The 16,552-nt window shown below is 38.7% G+C and overlaps 2 protein-coding genes across 4 annotated transcripts in view; one reads left to right on the plus strand and one right to left on the minus strand.

The window, feature by feature from the left end:
- The window catches only part of scarf2 (scavenger receptor class F, member 2), a 33,620-nt gene extending 31,941 nt beyond the window's left edge, over positions 1-1,679 (minus strand). The window contains exon 1 of the mRNA XM_051893963.1: positions 916-1,679. Coding sequence (XP_051749923.1) covers positions 916-1,070 — 155 coding nt within the window. The 5' untranslated portion in view covers positions 1,071-1,679. The remainder of the gene's footprint in view (positions 1-915) is intronic.
- Positions 1,680-2,331: 652 nt separating this feature from the next.
- The window catches only part of prodhb (proline dehydrogenase (oxidase) 1b), a 30,765-nt gene continuing 16,544 nt past the window's right edge, over positions 2,332-16,552 (plus strand). For 2 of the 3 annotated variants that reach the window (XM_051893966.1, XM_051893967.1), the window contains exons 1-6: positions 2,332-2,756; positions 5,349-5,557; positions 11,527-11,561; positions 11,644-11,793; positions 15,720-15,784; positions 15,891-16,007. In XM_051893966.1, coding sequence (XP_051749926.1) covers positions 2,469-2,756; positions 5,349-5,557; positions 11,527-11,561; positions 11,644-11,793; positions 15,720-15,784; positions 15,891-16,007 — 864 coding nt within the window. In that variant the 5' untranslated portion in view covers positions 2,332-2,468. The remainder of the gene's footprint in view (positions 2,757-5,348; positions 5,558-11,526; positions 11,562-11,643; positions 11,794-15,719; positions 15,785-15,890; positions 16,008-16,552) is intronic. The other variant, XM_051893964.1, reaches the window with a different exon arrangement.

Consider the following 16,552-nt stretch of genomic DNA (forward strand, 5'->3'; position numbering starts at 1 on the left):
TGATTTGATAGATTCATTTGGACATCACCATCAATCAAGACTGTGATGATTAGCCTTCTACATACATCCATTCTACTTAGAATGAAATGTAGGTCATGGATACAGAATGTTGTGACTAGATGTCACACCCTTGATGACCTCTGTGTTTAGGTTAGAGAAGAGTTTAAAATCTGTAACGATTGTGGAACTGCACAGGTCTATTAGTTTCAAGCTCTATAAAAATACAGAGTAGTCTAGAGTAGGCCTCAGTAAATTGAAAGTTTATTACAAGTTATTTGATATCAAATGATGCATGTCTTTCCCCCTTTTAGTTAATATGCATTTTATGGGCTTTTAGAAGTATTTTATTACCAATTTATTAATTATTGTTCTTTTACGTAGGCTTTTATGCAGTATCTAAACTGTGCCACGACTTCAATGCTTCAGTGCTTGAGTAATTGTTGTCGCCCTCTATCTCTCAATGTGTGTCAGTGACCCAGATGTGAAACAGGGTGACTGACACACATCAGATTCAGATAAGTCGCTGTTTGGAAAGTCATCAAAAACAACTTTCTGTACAGTTTTAAACGTTAAATCACTACTTTTCTGCGCATTTTCATACACTAGGCTACAATTCATTAGTATTTAACAACAAAAACAAAACAATCAGAAATAACAAACAATTTGACCCTATTTTTAAGATTAAAAAATGTGAAATCTTAATTTAATATACTTTTTCATTTTTTTCTTAAAGCTCACGGAAATGTTTGAATAATGTTTGCTACATTTAATAAACTTGTCTTTGATTTTTTGACCTATTTCTGGGCTGCTTTTTTGCTTAACATCATGCATTGAGTCTACCATATGTGCAGAATGCATTAATGCTATTATTCTATTCTATTTCCTTTCCCCCTAAAAGTTAGTCATCCAACTTACCCTGAAACTTTGCACACGTTCCTACCCTTTGGATTGAGTTCTTGACTGAAAACTGGACACAAACATAGAAGCAAAAGCACTAAAACCGCTAAAGTGCCCTTTAGATCCATGGTAGAAGAAACAGCATCTCTCCATGCGCCTCTTCTGCTCAGCATTCCTTTCTTTTACAATCGCTAGAAGTTCTGGTGGGATATTCTGTATCTCCGAAGTCTCAAAACCTTCGACTTCAAGCGTTTGTAAGTTACTTTATCCGCATAAATCGTTTATCCACTGTCTTTCAGACTCCAAAGTCTGAGGCAGAAGAGAGAAAAGAGGAGGAGAGGGCGCACAGAAGTTATAAAACCAAACAGTTATTCCCTCCGTCCAGCCCCAGTTCCTGAGGAGAACTTCTGCTTTTATTATGCACTCCAAACACTGGTGGATGTATCTGGTGCATTGCTGGAAACTTCAAACACTCTTATATTCCCGATTTTTCGCTGTTATTTCCAAAATGTAGATTTTCACAGAGGATATGCTGCATCAAAACATGTCAAGAAAAAAAAAAAGGTCTGCAAAACTTTATGTGCGTCCATTTTGGAAAAGAAACGGGGACTTTAAAACGGATCGTTGTTCTCTTTTCAGAAGGGAAATTCCTAATTAATGAGCCTAGCTCTGGCTCTGGCTCTTGGGAATTCGGTGTGCCTGCTCTCTTTGGCGTGCAGCGGTTTCCCAAATTCTAACCGAAACCACCAGAGCAGCTCCTCATCGAGTGGGTGTGACTATAGTATATGCTTAGGATTTAACCATGGATCCATCCAGCCCCCCCCTTACTAACCTCCTCAACATGCACGCGCACGAGCGCATTCACGCTGTCCGTCTCTTCTCCTCACATACAACCAGTGGGATAAATACATTTATACATATCTTAAATAAATAAATAATACTTTTGAATAAATAAATAAAAATAGTTATTATTATAAATTAATCATTTTTGGATATCTCCAGAAGTTTAGTCAGATTAGCTGAGACGTTCACCCCAGTTTTGTAAAAGTAAATTACTTTAACTATGCAACGGCTCCCCCCGCTGTTAACTTCATGGAACGTGCACAACAAATGTCAAGTCACGTAGCCTACGTCACAAGCAAAACGGCAAAAGCAAAACTAACGACAAAAAGCAAGAGGAAAAATGTTTTAATAAACAGTCCTCAGTATATTGATTTTGTTCTGTATTAGGCTACCTAAACCCACATCTTCCTATAGTCTATATTGTATGCGTAACCCTCTATGTTAACTAAATTAATCTGTACGTACATTTACATCTCGGAATTATAAAACTGGGACGTTTCTATTACGGAACGTTTATCCTTTTATGGCATCCCATGCGTGTGTTACGTTAGTAAACAGTAACGTCACGGAATTTGTACCAATCAGTCATCCCAGATTTGAATATGGGGCGGGACCCCGCAGGTAGCGTTTAATGTGCTCAATGACCGAGTAGTTTCCAAAAAACAACAGCGGGCGACCTATTTCTGTTTGTGTTTTATGTATATTGTCAGTACAGAAGTCTTGAATTGATGTCTTTCCGCAAAACTCTTCCTGCTTTTGGGCTCGCGACTCGTGACAGCAATATTAGGAGTCTGGTCATCTCCACTCGTCATGGTTATCATCACCGGAGTGTGCAAGCTTTACATCCAACCAAAACAAACACACAAGAGGAGCATGTATCCTTCAGTAACAAGATCTCCATTGACTTTGAACAGACCAAAGAAGCCTACAAGAGCAAAGACACTCTTGAGTTACTTAGAAGCTTGGTAGTTTTCAAACTGTGCTCCTATGACATCCTGGTTGATAAGAATAAAGAGGTATGTCATATATTTAATGCTTATAGAATGTATTCCTACAGTATTTAACAAAAACAGTGCCATCCTCTTCTTGCATGTACTGTATATGACAGACTTCCATGTTCCTGTCTGGAATTACTCTTGTGTGATTGTCTCGGATGACTGACAGGAATGGCACCTTGCCAGGGAGAAGTCATGTGGTTAGTGTGTAGAGTTACTAGAGTCAAGATTACTGGCAAGGACAGAATGAACCTCAGAGACATGCAAGTCTTTGTGACCTTTAGGCAACTTGGAGTTGGAAACACACTCTGACCATATGTTTTTACACAGGGTTTCAACCTTTACAGACTCAAGGCACCAGATGTTCAGAAAATTAAGGAACTTCAGATAAAAACAATTCTTTGTAATCATAACTTTAATTTAAAACACTATCTAACAATTTATATAGTAAGCTAATGTATATGAATACAAAATCTGTCATCATTTACTCAACCTCAAGTTGTTCCAAACCTGTATAAATTTCTTTGTTCTGTTGAACACAAATGAAGATATTTTGAGGAATGTTCATAACCAGAGCCTAAAATTAACACTCGCCAAGCACCAAATGCAAAATCAGTGCCAAATCAGTATATGAAACAGTGTCAATCGCCTGTTGGTCGGTAACATTTTTATAAATTCTAACAATGCAAAATTGTGAGAAAATGAATGTGAACAAACATGAACTACGCTCGGGACAGTTGACAGGCCAGCACTGCATCATCACGAAAGTTTAAGCCTTGCCAATTTAAATATTAAAGTGCAAGAAGACGCGAAAGGGAAGTTAATTCATTACTTGCGTGCTGTGCGGGAAGTTTTCTATTATGCAAATGTGGCAAACAGGATGAGGATGAGGCTGAGAGCCGTGATTGATGATAAGCTCCACCTGCACCAGTCTCGAGTTTCTCACAGGAGTTCTGGGAGCATAAAAGGAGGAGCGACGACAGTGAAAGACGAGAGAGGACCAGGCCTGCTCTGGACTTTGTTATGTTTATGTGTGTGGGGCAGTCTTCCGTGAGGGGCTGCCGCCTTTACTTTAATTTTGTTGTTTGTTTATTTTATATGATTAAGGTGTTTAAACGTTCGCCGGTTCCCTGCCTCCTTCTTCCCCGAGCTACATACCTCGCTACATTGGTGCCAAAACCCGGGAGGAAGGAGGAACGCGCTGTCATAGAGCCCTTGCCGCTGTGGGGAATCTGAGTTCCATCGAGCATGGGTGTGCAGAGTATGCCGCCATGGACGCTCGAGGCAGTGGGCTGGAGTGAGTTGCCGGGGGGACGGACGAACTCGCTGCCGGCCGGCTGGGTTGTGGAGGATCGGCTGCTGTCTATGAGAGACAGAGGGCCGCCGTTCACCATGGGCCAGAACCTGCTGCCGTCTGCCATGATGGGGAGGAGCAGTGAACAGGGGACTCGTGCCGACTGCCCGAACCTGGAGAAGCCGTCACTGTCCACCAGGCAGCGAGAGAGCCGTCCACCGAGGGCTGTCCAGCGCCGCTGCCAGGCATCTCGGACCAGTTCACCCAGCTGGTGGAGGACCGGATGGCTGTGCGTTTTGGGAACTGGACCCAGATTTTATTTTTATTTTCCACTCTCCCCTCTCTCGTCTTTGTCACTCCTGATGCTTCCGTCTCCTTTTTCTTGCCTCGTCTGTCCTTACCCCCAGGTGTCACGTCCGCCTTGAAGGGGTCCCCCCGGAAGGGTGGAGGGGGGAGTAGAGCAGAGTCTCGTGAGTACCCCCTGGCCTGTGAGGGGCGATGAGGGTATGTGACAAGCAGGACGAGGCTGAGGGCTGTGAGAAAGGCGCCCCGTTCGCCCGGTTCTCACGGCTCTCGGCCTCGTCCTGCTTGCCACAGCAAACATCCGACATGTGCACCCAGAAATCCGAATCTCAGAGAGTGCACAAATACTGAATTAAGTGCTCTTTCACGTCTTCTTGCACTTGAACAGACATATTCAAACAAAATGATGTCAAAATGCCTGTCTTGGCAGGTAGGCCTATCCTTGTAAACATAACATAGTCAGTTTTGTATTTACTGAAAGTAAACAGTTGAGAAAAAAAAAAACGTGTATCAGTATATTGGATCCGTGCATTAGCTCTTAAAGTGACAGCAGCCTAATATTCCTGCTGCTGTTTGTGTTTTTATTGTTAGTCAAACAACAAAAGACAAAGAACAATCACTCATTGCTTTTGACTTGACTTTCTCTTATGTTTCATGGCTGGTAAAAATATTTATAGCCAATACATTTTCTTAAGTAACCGGCCTTTGGCTAGTGTGGCAAAAAGTTAGGCCCTGTTTGTAACCAAATACTGTAGTTGTGTTGCACCATTTTTTTTTTCCATACTATGGAAGTCAATGGTGCCCCACAACTGTTTAGTTACAAACATTCTTCAAAATAAATTCTCTTGTGTTCAGCAGAACAAAGAAATGTAAACAGCTTTGAAACATCCTGAGGGTGAGTAAATGATGGCAGAATTTTAATTTTGGGGTGAACTATCCCTTAAATATTGCTAAAAATGAAATCAGATCATTCTATAATATGCATGATTTGACAACATTATTTCTGTCTCCTACAGATAATGGATCTTAGCAAAAAGTTGTTGGGACAGAAGATGTTTGAGCAGTTTATGAAGATGACGTTCTATGGTCAGTTTGTGGCAGGCGAGGACCATCAGTCCATCAGGCCTGTAGTGCAGAAGAATCAAGCATATGGAGTGGGAGCTGTGCTGGATTATAGCGTAGAAGAGGATCTCTCACAGGAAGAAGCTGAGAGGAAAGAGATGGAGTAAGTGGTCTCTTGTAGTTCTGGTCTCTACATCCGCAAACTACCATGTTTAAGCTGCTTCGATCGATCGTAGGTACCAAGGTGGAAAGATTTGTGAGCAATTTAACAAAATACAGTGCCTATCGTCTAGATAGGAGAATGTTACTCAAGATGTTCAGCTGAACACTTTAACTGGTCTGCAGGCATTTATTCGCAGAATACATGATCCAGACCTGACCAATTAAGGGCCAAATAAATAAATCAGTGATATAGATCATGCCAGTATAAGAACAGAATATAAATGAGTGCAATGATTTTGCTCAAAAGAGAGCTATAGTGCTTAATTTAAAGCAGCTCATTAAGCATTTTTGCTCTCCTAATATCAACCTGCAGTTTTGACCAGTTAGTTTAGTGAATCCTTAAGTGTTTTAAAAACTTTCTCCTTTCTAGGCCCTCCTAGTTTGCAAGGCAGCATGCATCCAAAATCTATTGGTCTGAATAAGTCTTTAAGACCTGTTTTGCATCAAACTAACTACTTTTTCAGTAGAGGGCCTAGAGGTTAATGGCCATGCTGTGATTTGTGTTCATGTGGAGAGCTCACAGAAATAGCCTGAGATTTGATCTGCTGTCACAGATGTAAACAAAGAGCCGAGATCCTATTGGTTGTTTTTGTCATTGCCCATTGTTTCTGACTGGCTTATATTCAGGCTATCAACACGCTCACTGTTTAGGAATTTGGTCTCATGGTACACATACAAACAGAGAGCTGCTTTCTATTTCCACAAGAGAAAATGTTTATAGTACTGTACTGAGACAACAGTAGGATTATTTATGCTTTAGACCTGCTTCTCTAAGGCAAGCGCCACTATTACTATTGCTCATATTTAGGGTTAAGGATTTGAACAAATCCCTGTCCAAGGAGTGAATTATTGGGGGGACCCCCCTAATTAAGGCTTGAACACCCCAAAAAAAAGTCTAAAGAAGTTACTGGACTTGTTGTTATTTGACAAAACATGGGCGAGATAGAAAGAGTGTCCCCGATCAGTCACTTAGGATTTGGAACAAACTTGTTGTATAATTTGCGTATTACCCCTGACCTTATGTTTTAAACTTTGGAGGTTAACCTGATAATACAAATCATTAAGCTTCTCGAGAAGTAATCATCAGACCTAAAATTTCCCCCTAAAGATGTTTGATTGTGGTTTTTTTTTTTTTTTTTTTTTTTTTTTTTATATTATTACATAATATTACTATTTAGGTATAATTTTTTTTATTTTTTTATTTTTTCATTTAGTAATTTTAGTGCTTCAATTTAAACTTATTCCAGTTAATTGCATGGGCAACTTTTTTTTTTTTTTCATCCAGCATTTAAATTTCATTTTTAATTCAACTTTATTTAAATTAACAAAAATGTGTTTAATAATTATAATTTCAGTTTTAGTTAGGGCTGGGTGGTAAAACGATATTGTGGCACTGGCCTATAAAATGTCTATCATTAGAGATTTTGCTATATCGTATTGCGGTATGTAAATATATATGCATAGCACAGCATGGACACTTTAGAGTGATGAAACGCATGAATGAAACAATAAAGAGCGGGATGTGCTTGATGTTAAAAATAGTTATTAAGCGTAATAAGTCATGAAAAAGAACTCAGCTGACTGGCACACTGCCAAAGTGCGCACATGGAAAGCCACCTCTTTCAGAATGCGATCGCGAATTTGGGAGGAGCTTGATGTGTGAAAAAGTGTGAAAAAGGACTCTGACTCTTGCTGACTGACGCACAAAAAGCCGCATCTCTCAGCATGTGATCAAAATCAGTTCTTTTTCACGCCTTAAAGTGCTTGATACACACAATTGTGTCAAAATGCTCAAGTGAAAGTAAACAGTTGGGTGTAAACCAGATGTGTATCAGTAAAATGGATCTGTGCATTTGGTCTTAAAGTGACAGCAGCCTAATATACTGCCACTGTCTGTGTCATTAATGTTAATCAAAAAAAAGAAAAAATAACTTAACTTGAAAAACTTTTATAGCTTTAATAAGGATAAATTTATATTTTATTCATACAATGAAGACTATGCAGTATTTTATTTTTTTACATTTGATTATTCAGTTTCCGTAGGCCAAAATAAACCTATTGTACTGGAAAAACTTAATTTGTTCAATTCACATTTTTGTTATATTTGTATTTGTCCTATTGTTTGTAATTTGCTTCTTTGTTCTTATTTTTAATTACAAAAATAAAATAACAACAATAGCTATATTGTGATATATATCGTTATCATTAAATAATATTTTGGTCATATCTCCCACCCCTAATAATGATCATTTAATTAGCGATAATAAAATTATAATAATCCTTTTGATTAAGCAGCCAGCTAGTAATCACACAAGCAACCACACAGTGCATATTCAAATTATTAAAAAATATGCTCTCAGATATCATTTATATCCTGTTTGTTAGAATTACTGTGACATTTACACATATTATTTGGCAAACAGCAGACAGTTTTCATTTTATGCAACTTGTTGTATACTAATTGCAGTCTGGTAGAAATGCAGAGTACTGTCCGTATCTTTGCTTGGAGGTTTGTTCTTAATAACTCTCAAGAGTAACTCTTTGTCATTCATTCTGACCTGGAACTGAACCTGTGACCTTTCTGTTACCAGCCCAGGTCCTTAACCATTAGCCTCACATACATTTCAACAGCTGTGTCAACGTTATGACATTTGATTAAAAAATGTCTTCATTTGTTCCTGTCATTGACCTTTTGGAAATTACAGACTGTCAGTGCCATACCCGAGGGTCTCCTGCTGGAAATATAGATGAAATGTATTGCCTGAGAACTGAGAGAGAGAGAGAGATACGGAGATATAGATGATATGCCATTTGGATTATGAGGAAAAAGCCAGTGATACAGAGTGAGATCCAATAAATGGACTTCTCTTCCACATCACTGCTCTCATTTCTGAACGCCGCTGTCAGAGGTCTGAGCAATTTTATGGGCGTCCTTCCTCGGATTACACTTCAGATATAAGTGCAGTTCTCCCCATCACCTGAGAGGGGCGCTAAATCACCACGATCACTCACCTCACAGAAGAAATGAGCTGAAATGGAGCGTTTATTGGAAATGCTTTTTACAACCACAGAGGACCCTGGCTGGTCACTGGCTAATAAAAGCTAATTTATGTTCGTGATGTGTGTTTTAGAGCCTCTGCCCCTATCAATATTGCATTAACATCCACCCCAATGGATCCTGTAATGCTGTTATACAGAATAGAGTGCTCAGCTTGGCTTTTCTGCATTATCAAGGGTGTGATAGAGGGAGAATGCTGGAGGATGTGGCATTTGAGTAGGTTGCCATCTAATATGCAGGAACCCAGGCTGATCATTCCATGAGTTCTCAGACGCCATTCCTGCCTTGTATCATTTTGAGGAAAAAGCTGTTATTGGTATGTCTTGGTCTGGTGCAGACAGCCATTATTGTAATAACAACCATCGATCGACTGTAATTGACTTGCATGTATTGATTTCTGAATTATCTGCTATGTAACATTCAGCTGATGTCGGACCAAGACAATTCCACAAAATTTCTTTGCTTGCATAAATGAATAAATAAAAGAATAAATGTATTAAATGTTTTACTTTTATACTGATTTATTTTTTTTATTTCAGTTATATTTATTGCAGTTATAGTTTATATACACACTGCCCGGCCAAAATGGGCAAATACTTAAGAGTCTATGAATGGATCATTATTACAATGATTATCATGTTTCTATCATGTTATATGTTTGGCAACAGTTCTTTTAACCCTAAAAGATGAAGTGTAGCTTTTCATTTCTTAAACAACCATGTAGGAAGACACATCATGGCCATATTCCAGGATGACAATGTCAAGATTCATCAGGCTCAAATTGTGAAAGAATTGTTGGGAGGGAGCATGAAGAATCATTTTCATACATAAATTGGCACCTCTGAGTCCTGACCTTAATTTCATTAAAAGTATTTGGGATGTTCTGGAGGAGACTTTATAGAGTGCTCACCTCTTGCATTGTCAATACAAGATCTTGACCAAAAATTGATGCACCTCTTGATGGAAATAAATGTTGTGATGTTATTTCAAATATCACATGGCTGGAAAGACCTCTCAGCCAATCAGATTCAAGAACCAGAAAGAACTGTTGTATAAATATACATATATATTCATAATAGGTATTAATCATTATTGTGATAAATGATCATGATTATTAGGGGCCAAGGTGCGAAGGCACCTATTGAAATCGTTATTTTTCTTCTTCTTATTCTTCCGCTCTGGAAGTCTAAGTCTCAACTGTATCCATAGCAAGTTTGGAGTCTTTAACTCAATCCCTCTAGCGCTACCACCTGTCCAAAGTTTCACTTCTGTTTATGCTAATAACTTTTGAACCATAAGAGCTAGAAACAAAATTTTTTTCCCTCTGATTCCTTGGCTCAAGTCGATTTGATTTCACCATATGACGTCATTTTCTGTCATAAATTTTGTTTTATTTTTTTTATTTAGAATTTTCCGAAAAACCTACTTTTTCGAACTCCTCCTAGGCCATTACTCCGATTATCACGAAAATTGAACCAGAGCATCTTGAGACCATGCCGACAAAAAAGTTATCAAAAGCTTTTTGATAGTACCATCCATTCTCGAAAACTGCACAAATGAATTCGACGAAAAGCTCGTGAAATCAGACTTGAGGCTATATCACCGAAATGATTTATCGTATTCTGACCAAACTTGGTACATGTCATCACAAGCATGACCTGAGGCAACATGCAGCGTTTCGGCGCAGTGCCACCTACTGGTCCGGAGATACGAAAAATGGCTTTTTTTGCTAATAACTTCTGAACGGTTTGTCCATAAATAAATTTGGTCTTGTTAGATTCGGGGCATCATGCCGAGTCAAGTGATATCCAATTTTCCCATATCGGCCATTTTGAATTTTGTGCAAAAATGCTGTATTATGAACTCATTAGCATATTGTTACGAAACTCGGTATGGGTCATTAACACAATGCCCTGAAGGAGCCTGAGAAGTTTTGGACCAGCGTCACCTAGTTTTTTTTTTCATATGCTTATAACTTTTGATCTGGTTGACTTATTTTCACGGGAGTCATATCCTTAGTGAGTGTCATTGTCACCTCACTCTTACCATACCACATTATTTTTTTATAATGTGACTTTTTTTTGTGAGGTAAAACAAGATACATTTCTTTTCTTTTGCATTCATATTCAGTTACTGCATTTTGATATTATTACCTGAAGTGATGATCTCACTCTCTCTACCACTAGTACATTTTAAAATGAGTAAGATCATCGTCAACCTGACGACTATCTTTGTCATATGTTGCCTGTATAACTCTGTTTTGTTTAGCTGCAGGCCGAGGCATTGACTGAGCACTTTAAGCCTGGAAGGGTTTGAGTCTGTCCGTTAATGACCCCATCAACATCTCAACATTCCTTCCTGTTGGAACATTACAGACGTCAAAACATTGTCTCCACTGAGCCGCCTCATGCAGCGTAAGCGCGGCCGTGTGGGTGGATGGGGAAGTGCGGAGGCCGTTCGAAGGATGTGGAGATCACACGAACTCAGTCTAAACAAATCACTGCCCCATGTGGCTGTGTAACCTTTGAGTTGGTTTGAATGCCTGTCCTGAGTGTCAGTGTAATACAGCAGAGAGTTTAGATGCATGGTATACACATAGACATCAGGCGGGAGTCAGTGTGTGACTCTAAGTGCTGACCCTGAAATATAGAAGGGAAACAAATAGCAGAAGTGCACCACAGTAAAGTGACTTCATAGCAGCCTCTGCAGTTATTATTGATTCCTCTCCACAGAAACTGCTGTTTCTTCATTTTGTTGGCTAAAGGTCTCTAAAAAGACCTAAAGAACAAGTAGTTGGTTTCATTAGTCCCCTGTTTTATTAAAAATGTCAATTTCTCTTTCTTTTTTGATAGATCTTGCATGTCTACATCAGAGAAAGGAAGCCCTGGTGAGTATCTGCACCTTTTTAACATTTCAATTCTTCTGTAATATTGAAGCAAAAGGTCAAATTTTCCCTTTTCGACATTCAGGAGCTGACCACCGGGAGAAGAAGTTCACAGCCCATCGTAAGTTCGGTGATCGTCGTGAAGGCGTGACGAGTGCTCGTACGTATTTGTATGCCGATGAGGTGAAATGCGACCAGCACATGGAGACTTTCCTGAAATGCATCAAAGCCTCAGGTAACATACCATCTATAAAAGCTGACTAGTAATTAACTTTGGAATTGGACTCAGTTTACAAGCAAAACAAATGCCTAAAGCTACAAATGCAATGATCAACACACACAAAGTTGGGCACTTTTCACAAAGTAAGGCCTAAAACTTAAAAAAGAAGTCAATTTTATTTATTTGACCTTAATATAATGTTAATCAGCAACAACTAAATACTATATGATATGTGTTTGTGTGTTTTTCATTTTACATGATTTTACCACTTTTTTGAGTGTCTGTCTGAATACAATTTAAAACAGTGCTTCTCAACATTTTTAACTCGAAGGCCCCGAATTGTCCGGCATAATTTTTAAAACTAAATTTTTTAGCATTTTAGTAAAGTTTAGATTATTTATATCTAATTTATTAATAATATTATTAATATAAATATTAATAAAAGTAAAATATTCATTTGTTTGCCAGAAAATGCAGCAAAATTTTGTTTACACCTGGTATTGAAGGATTAGTTCACTTTAAAATGAAAATTACCACATGGTTTACTCACCCTCAAGCCATCCTAGATGTATATGACTTTCTTCTTTTAGACGAATACAATCAGAGTTATATTAATAATCACCCTGATGCACCCGAGCTTTATAATGGCAGTGCACGGAAACCACCTGTTTGAAGCTCAAAAAAGTGCATCCATTCATCATAAACATATGGCTCCAGGGGGTTAATAAAGGCCTTCTGAAGCAAAGCAATGCGTTTGTGTAAGAAAAATATAACATGTTAAATATGGATAAAGTAAAATAACTAGCTTCCGCCAGACCGCCTTCCGTATTCAACTTACAAAGAAAGTGTAACGCCTCTCGCAGTTCAAAATGCTTATGCTACGTCCTACGCCTTCTGTATTCAACTTGCGAAACAAGCGTAACTGACGCGACTTAACTTCCTTGTTTTTCTAGCTGTCCTTGATAATGCCAGGTCTTTTTTTTCCTTTTTTTTTTTTTTTTTTTTTAGTAAGGCCAGTATTGAGAATGACTGCTCACTGGCTACATTCACACTGTCAGTGTTTGGGATTGACAACTGCATTAGTGATTCTTGAAATACCCTGTTCACACAGCAGCTTACAGTAGCGTCTTGAATACTGTCTGTATGAACATACAATGGGATCTATCAACTGCAACAATAGTGACAGTGACTAAAGTAATATCAAAGATGGCAAGATAAATAAAACTGTAAAGTATTATCACATTTGAAATGACAAGTCAAGACTTCATCTTTCAAATTAACCGACAGCAGCTTTAATACCTGAGTGAGAGCGGAGCATCTGAGTTGCACGCAACCTGTGTTCAGCAAAGAGTGGCTCTCTCGCACCATATGATGTTACATAAAACTAGTTGTCCATTCCAGTTCCATTAACACAGCAAGGCTTCTCCTGAAAAATGTGGTTGTGAGTCCTGAAAATTTACAGGTCTGAATTCCCTTATAGAATACATTTGTCACTCCTGTAAATTTCCATATATAAAAATAAGTATTTTAAAAATGTTATTTTCATGCAGCCAGTAGGCCTCTGGATTTAGCCCATGGAAGCCTGTGTATTATTGTGCCTAGTGCTTAATTTGAGCCGGATCCTGTTTCGGAAAATGTAAAATTTTGGATTTTTTTTGTTTGTTTGTTTTTAAATGATCCAGCATTAAAGGATTAGTTCACTTCAAAATGAAAATTTCCTGATCATTTACTCACCCGCATGTCATCCAAGATGTTTATGTCTGTCTTTCTTCAGTCGAAAAACATTCCATGATTTTTCTCCATATAGTGGACTTCAGCAGGGTACAACGGGTTGAAGGTCGTAATTACAGTTTCAGTGCAGCTTCAAAGGGCTCTACACGATCCCAGACAAGGAATATCTAACGAAATGATCGGTCGTTTTCTAAAAAAAGTAAATAAAAATGTATATACTTTTTAACCACAAATGCTCATCTTGCACTAGCTCTGTGATGCGCCACACATTACGTAATCCCGTTGGAAAGGTCACGCGTGACATAGGCGGAAGTACCGACCCAGTGTCTACACAGCGAACGTGCAAAGACTAAGCCAAACGGCCTTTACAATAAAAAGGGTAAAAAAAACAATGACGGAAGATTTTGAAGTTGGAGGAGAAAATGAGATGGAGTTTTTCGCCCTACCACAGTACTTTCACCTTCGTCATGCGTGACCTTTCCAACAGGATTACGTAATGCGTGGCATATCGCAGAGCTAGTGCAAGACGAGCATTTGTGGTTAAATAGTATATAATTTTTTTTTTTTTTTTTTTTTTTTTAGAAAATGACAGATCATTTCACTAGATAAGAACCTTATTTCTCGACTGGGATCATGTAGAGCCCTTTGAAGCTGCATTTAAACTGCAATTTGGACCTTCAACCCGTTGGTAGCCGTTGAAGTCCACTGAGAAAAATCCTGGAATGTTTTCCTCAAAAACATCTAGGATGACATGGGGGTGAGTCAATTATCAGGAAATTTTAATTCTGAAGTGAACTAATCCTTTAACGTGCATTACGTGGTGACAATGTGTGCGTGTGCGCAGGTTTATGCCAATGTATTTGGAGATTATGTTTTGCTATTGGCCCTCAAGATATATATTTTTAACCAATCAGCTTTCTTAAGTTCAAAATCACTCTCATTGTTTGGTTCTTACTGCTTATTGCTTGCTTGAGTGCAGTGGAAAGTTTGGAGAGAGTGTATAAACCTGACGAATTATAACTAATAAAAATATGTTAATATCACCAAAATTTCAAAAAGACAGTCAAGCATATTTGAGCTAATATAGCTGATGGTGTTTCTGATCAAAAGAGATCCAGAGAAGAGGGAACTGCACTCCTGGACAATTCTGCTAACACTAATCAGGATAGCGGGAGATACAAGCAATGGGAGTTAGATCAGTCAGAATTCGACGTCGTTGGTGAGTGAGAATATCACTGATCAGCTGAATAATATATATTTGGTCTCAACGTAGCTATATACGTGACAGGGCTGTGCAGAAACTTGTGAATGACACTCTTATAGTTGTGCCAGACTCGTTTGGTGTTCCTGGATCAACATCTTTGTTGATCCTGGAACAACATTCCAATCAACCAATCAGATTCGAGGGACAAGTTTAGAGTTTCTGTTAAGTTTAGGCTTACAACCAGGGTTAGGTGCTTAGAGTTATTCACCTATCATTTCCCTCTGATTTTAGGGATAAGTTATGGGTAGGGTTAGGTTTAGGGGTAGGGATAGGGTTAGGACTAAATTTTCAGATAGGAATGTTGTTCTAGGATCAACAAAATATGTCTTAGGTTGGCAAAATCACGATGACCATCACCATTTAGTATATGTATGTTCTGAGAAAACTCAAAGCGCATTTCAATAGAGTGAGGCAGGGATGATGTCAAAACCCCGCCCCCTGGTTCCCTCAAGATTTTCCTATGGGGTTTTAAAATGGGGTTTTTCAGAGTAAAATAAAGTTTTAAAATACTTCTACTCTCTACTCTTCTACTCTCAAGTTTTTGGGCTTGCTTCAAGCCTCTTTTCGGTTTGCTAGACTTTGAGATTTGAGCCTCTTTTAAAAAGTAATGGGACATGAAAATGTACTCTATATGGAAAGTGTTGCAAACCTCTATCCTCTTATTCCTTTACATCCTTGTTGTGTATTTTACAGATTATTGTATGTATTTTTAGTTTATATTTAAAGAAAGCATGGAGCTGACCAACTTTTGAAAGCATTTATATTTGTTTTCCATTACTCCAGCACTACTGGAGAAACACCCATTGTAATGCACCGGCAACACTATGTATAACTGCATAGAATTCATTCAGTGTTCCTGGAAAAATGCTCTTAAAAAGGCAGTTTCACTTACATTGCTGCAGTTACATCTAAAATAACTCTAAAAGAAAATCACCTGCCTGCTCAGGTGGAAGTTCTGAAGATGGTTTCTCGGCTATTAAGATGACTGCCCTGGGGCGCCCACAATTCCTGGTAAGACTGAGGTTCAGGCAGGGTTCATTCATCAGAAAACACGGGTTAAAATCCGTCACCTTGGTGAACTAAACAGGTTCCTCATCCTTCCCTCGGGCGTCTGTAGCTCCAGTTCTCCGAGGTGCTGGTGAAATGGAGACGTTTTTTCAGTTTCCTGGCTGCCAAGCAGGGAAAAGACGGCGTGGAGGTGCTGGAGCAGAAACTGGATCTAGAGCAATTGCAGGTACGCCTTGGGTTCAAACTGCGGCCAAACACACAGATCAACCGACATTAAAGCGTGTTTAATACTGCAAAAGGACTGTAAGGCAGCTGTAACAAATCTGACCTACAGCAAGCAACTGGAGGCTGTATTGCAGTATGAGCTGCATTCATTTTAATGGCAAATTGTAATTAACATGACAATAAATAATTAAGTAGTCTTTTAGCAGACACTTGCATCTAAAGCAACTTACATGGGATGGGACATTTATACAAGATCATTTCCACCAGAGAAAGGTTTTGCTCATGGGTACAATTGTGATACTACATGAATTGACACTTGCGAGGTTTGAACTTACAAACTTTAATTGCACAGATTTTTAACCACTAAACTACCACATAATCACCAATGGGTCATTCCTGGGATTCTGTGCCTTTTGTGTCCCCAGTAAAGATCATGATCGTACTGTCTTGTTGAACAATATCAATTTTAAACCTGTCTTAGTCATAAATAACACCATTTGAACTCCATTTGATTAAAAAAATAAGTTGAAACATTTTTTAGCATTT

The sequence above is a fragment of the Ctenopharyngodon idella genome, chromosome 5 (assembly GCF_019924925.1).
Source record: "Ctenopharyngodon idella isolate HZGC_01 chromosome 5, HZGC01, whole genome shotgun sequence".
Taxonomy (NCBI): domain Eukaryota; kingdom Metazoa; phylum Chordata; class Actinopteri; order Cypriniformes; family Xenocyprididae; genus Ctenopharyngodon; species Ctenopharyngodon idella.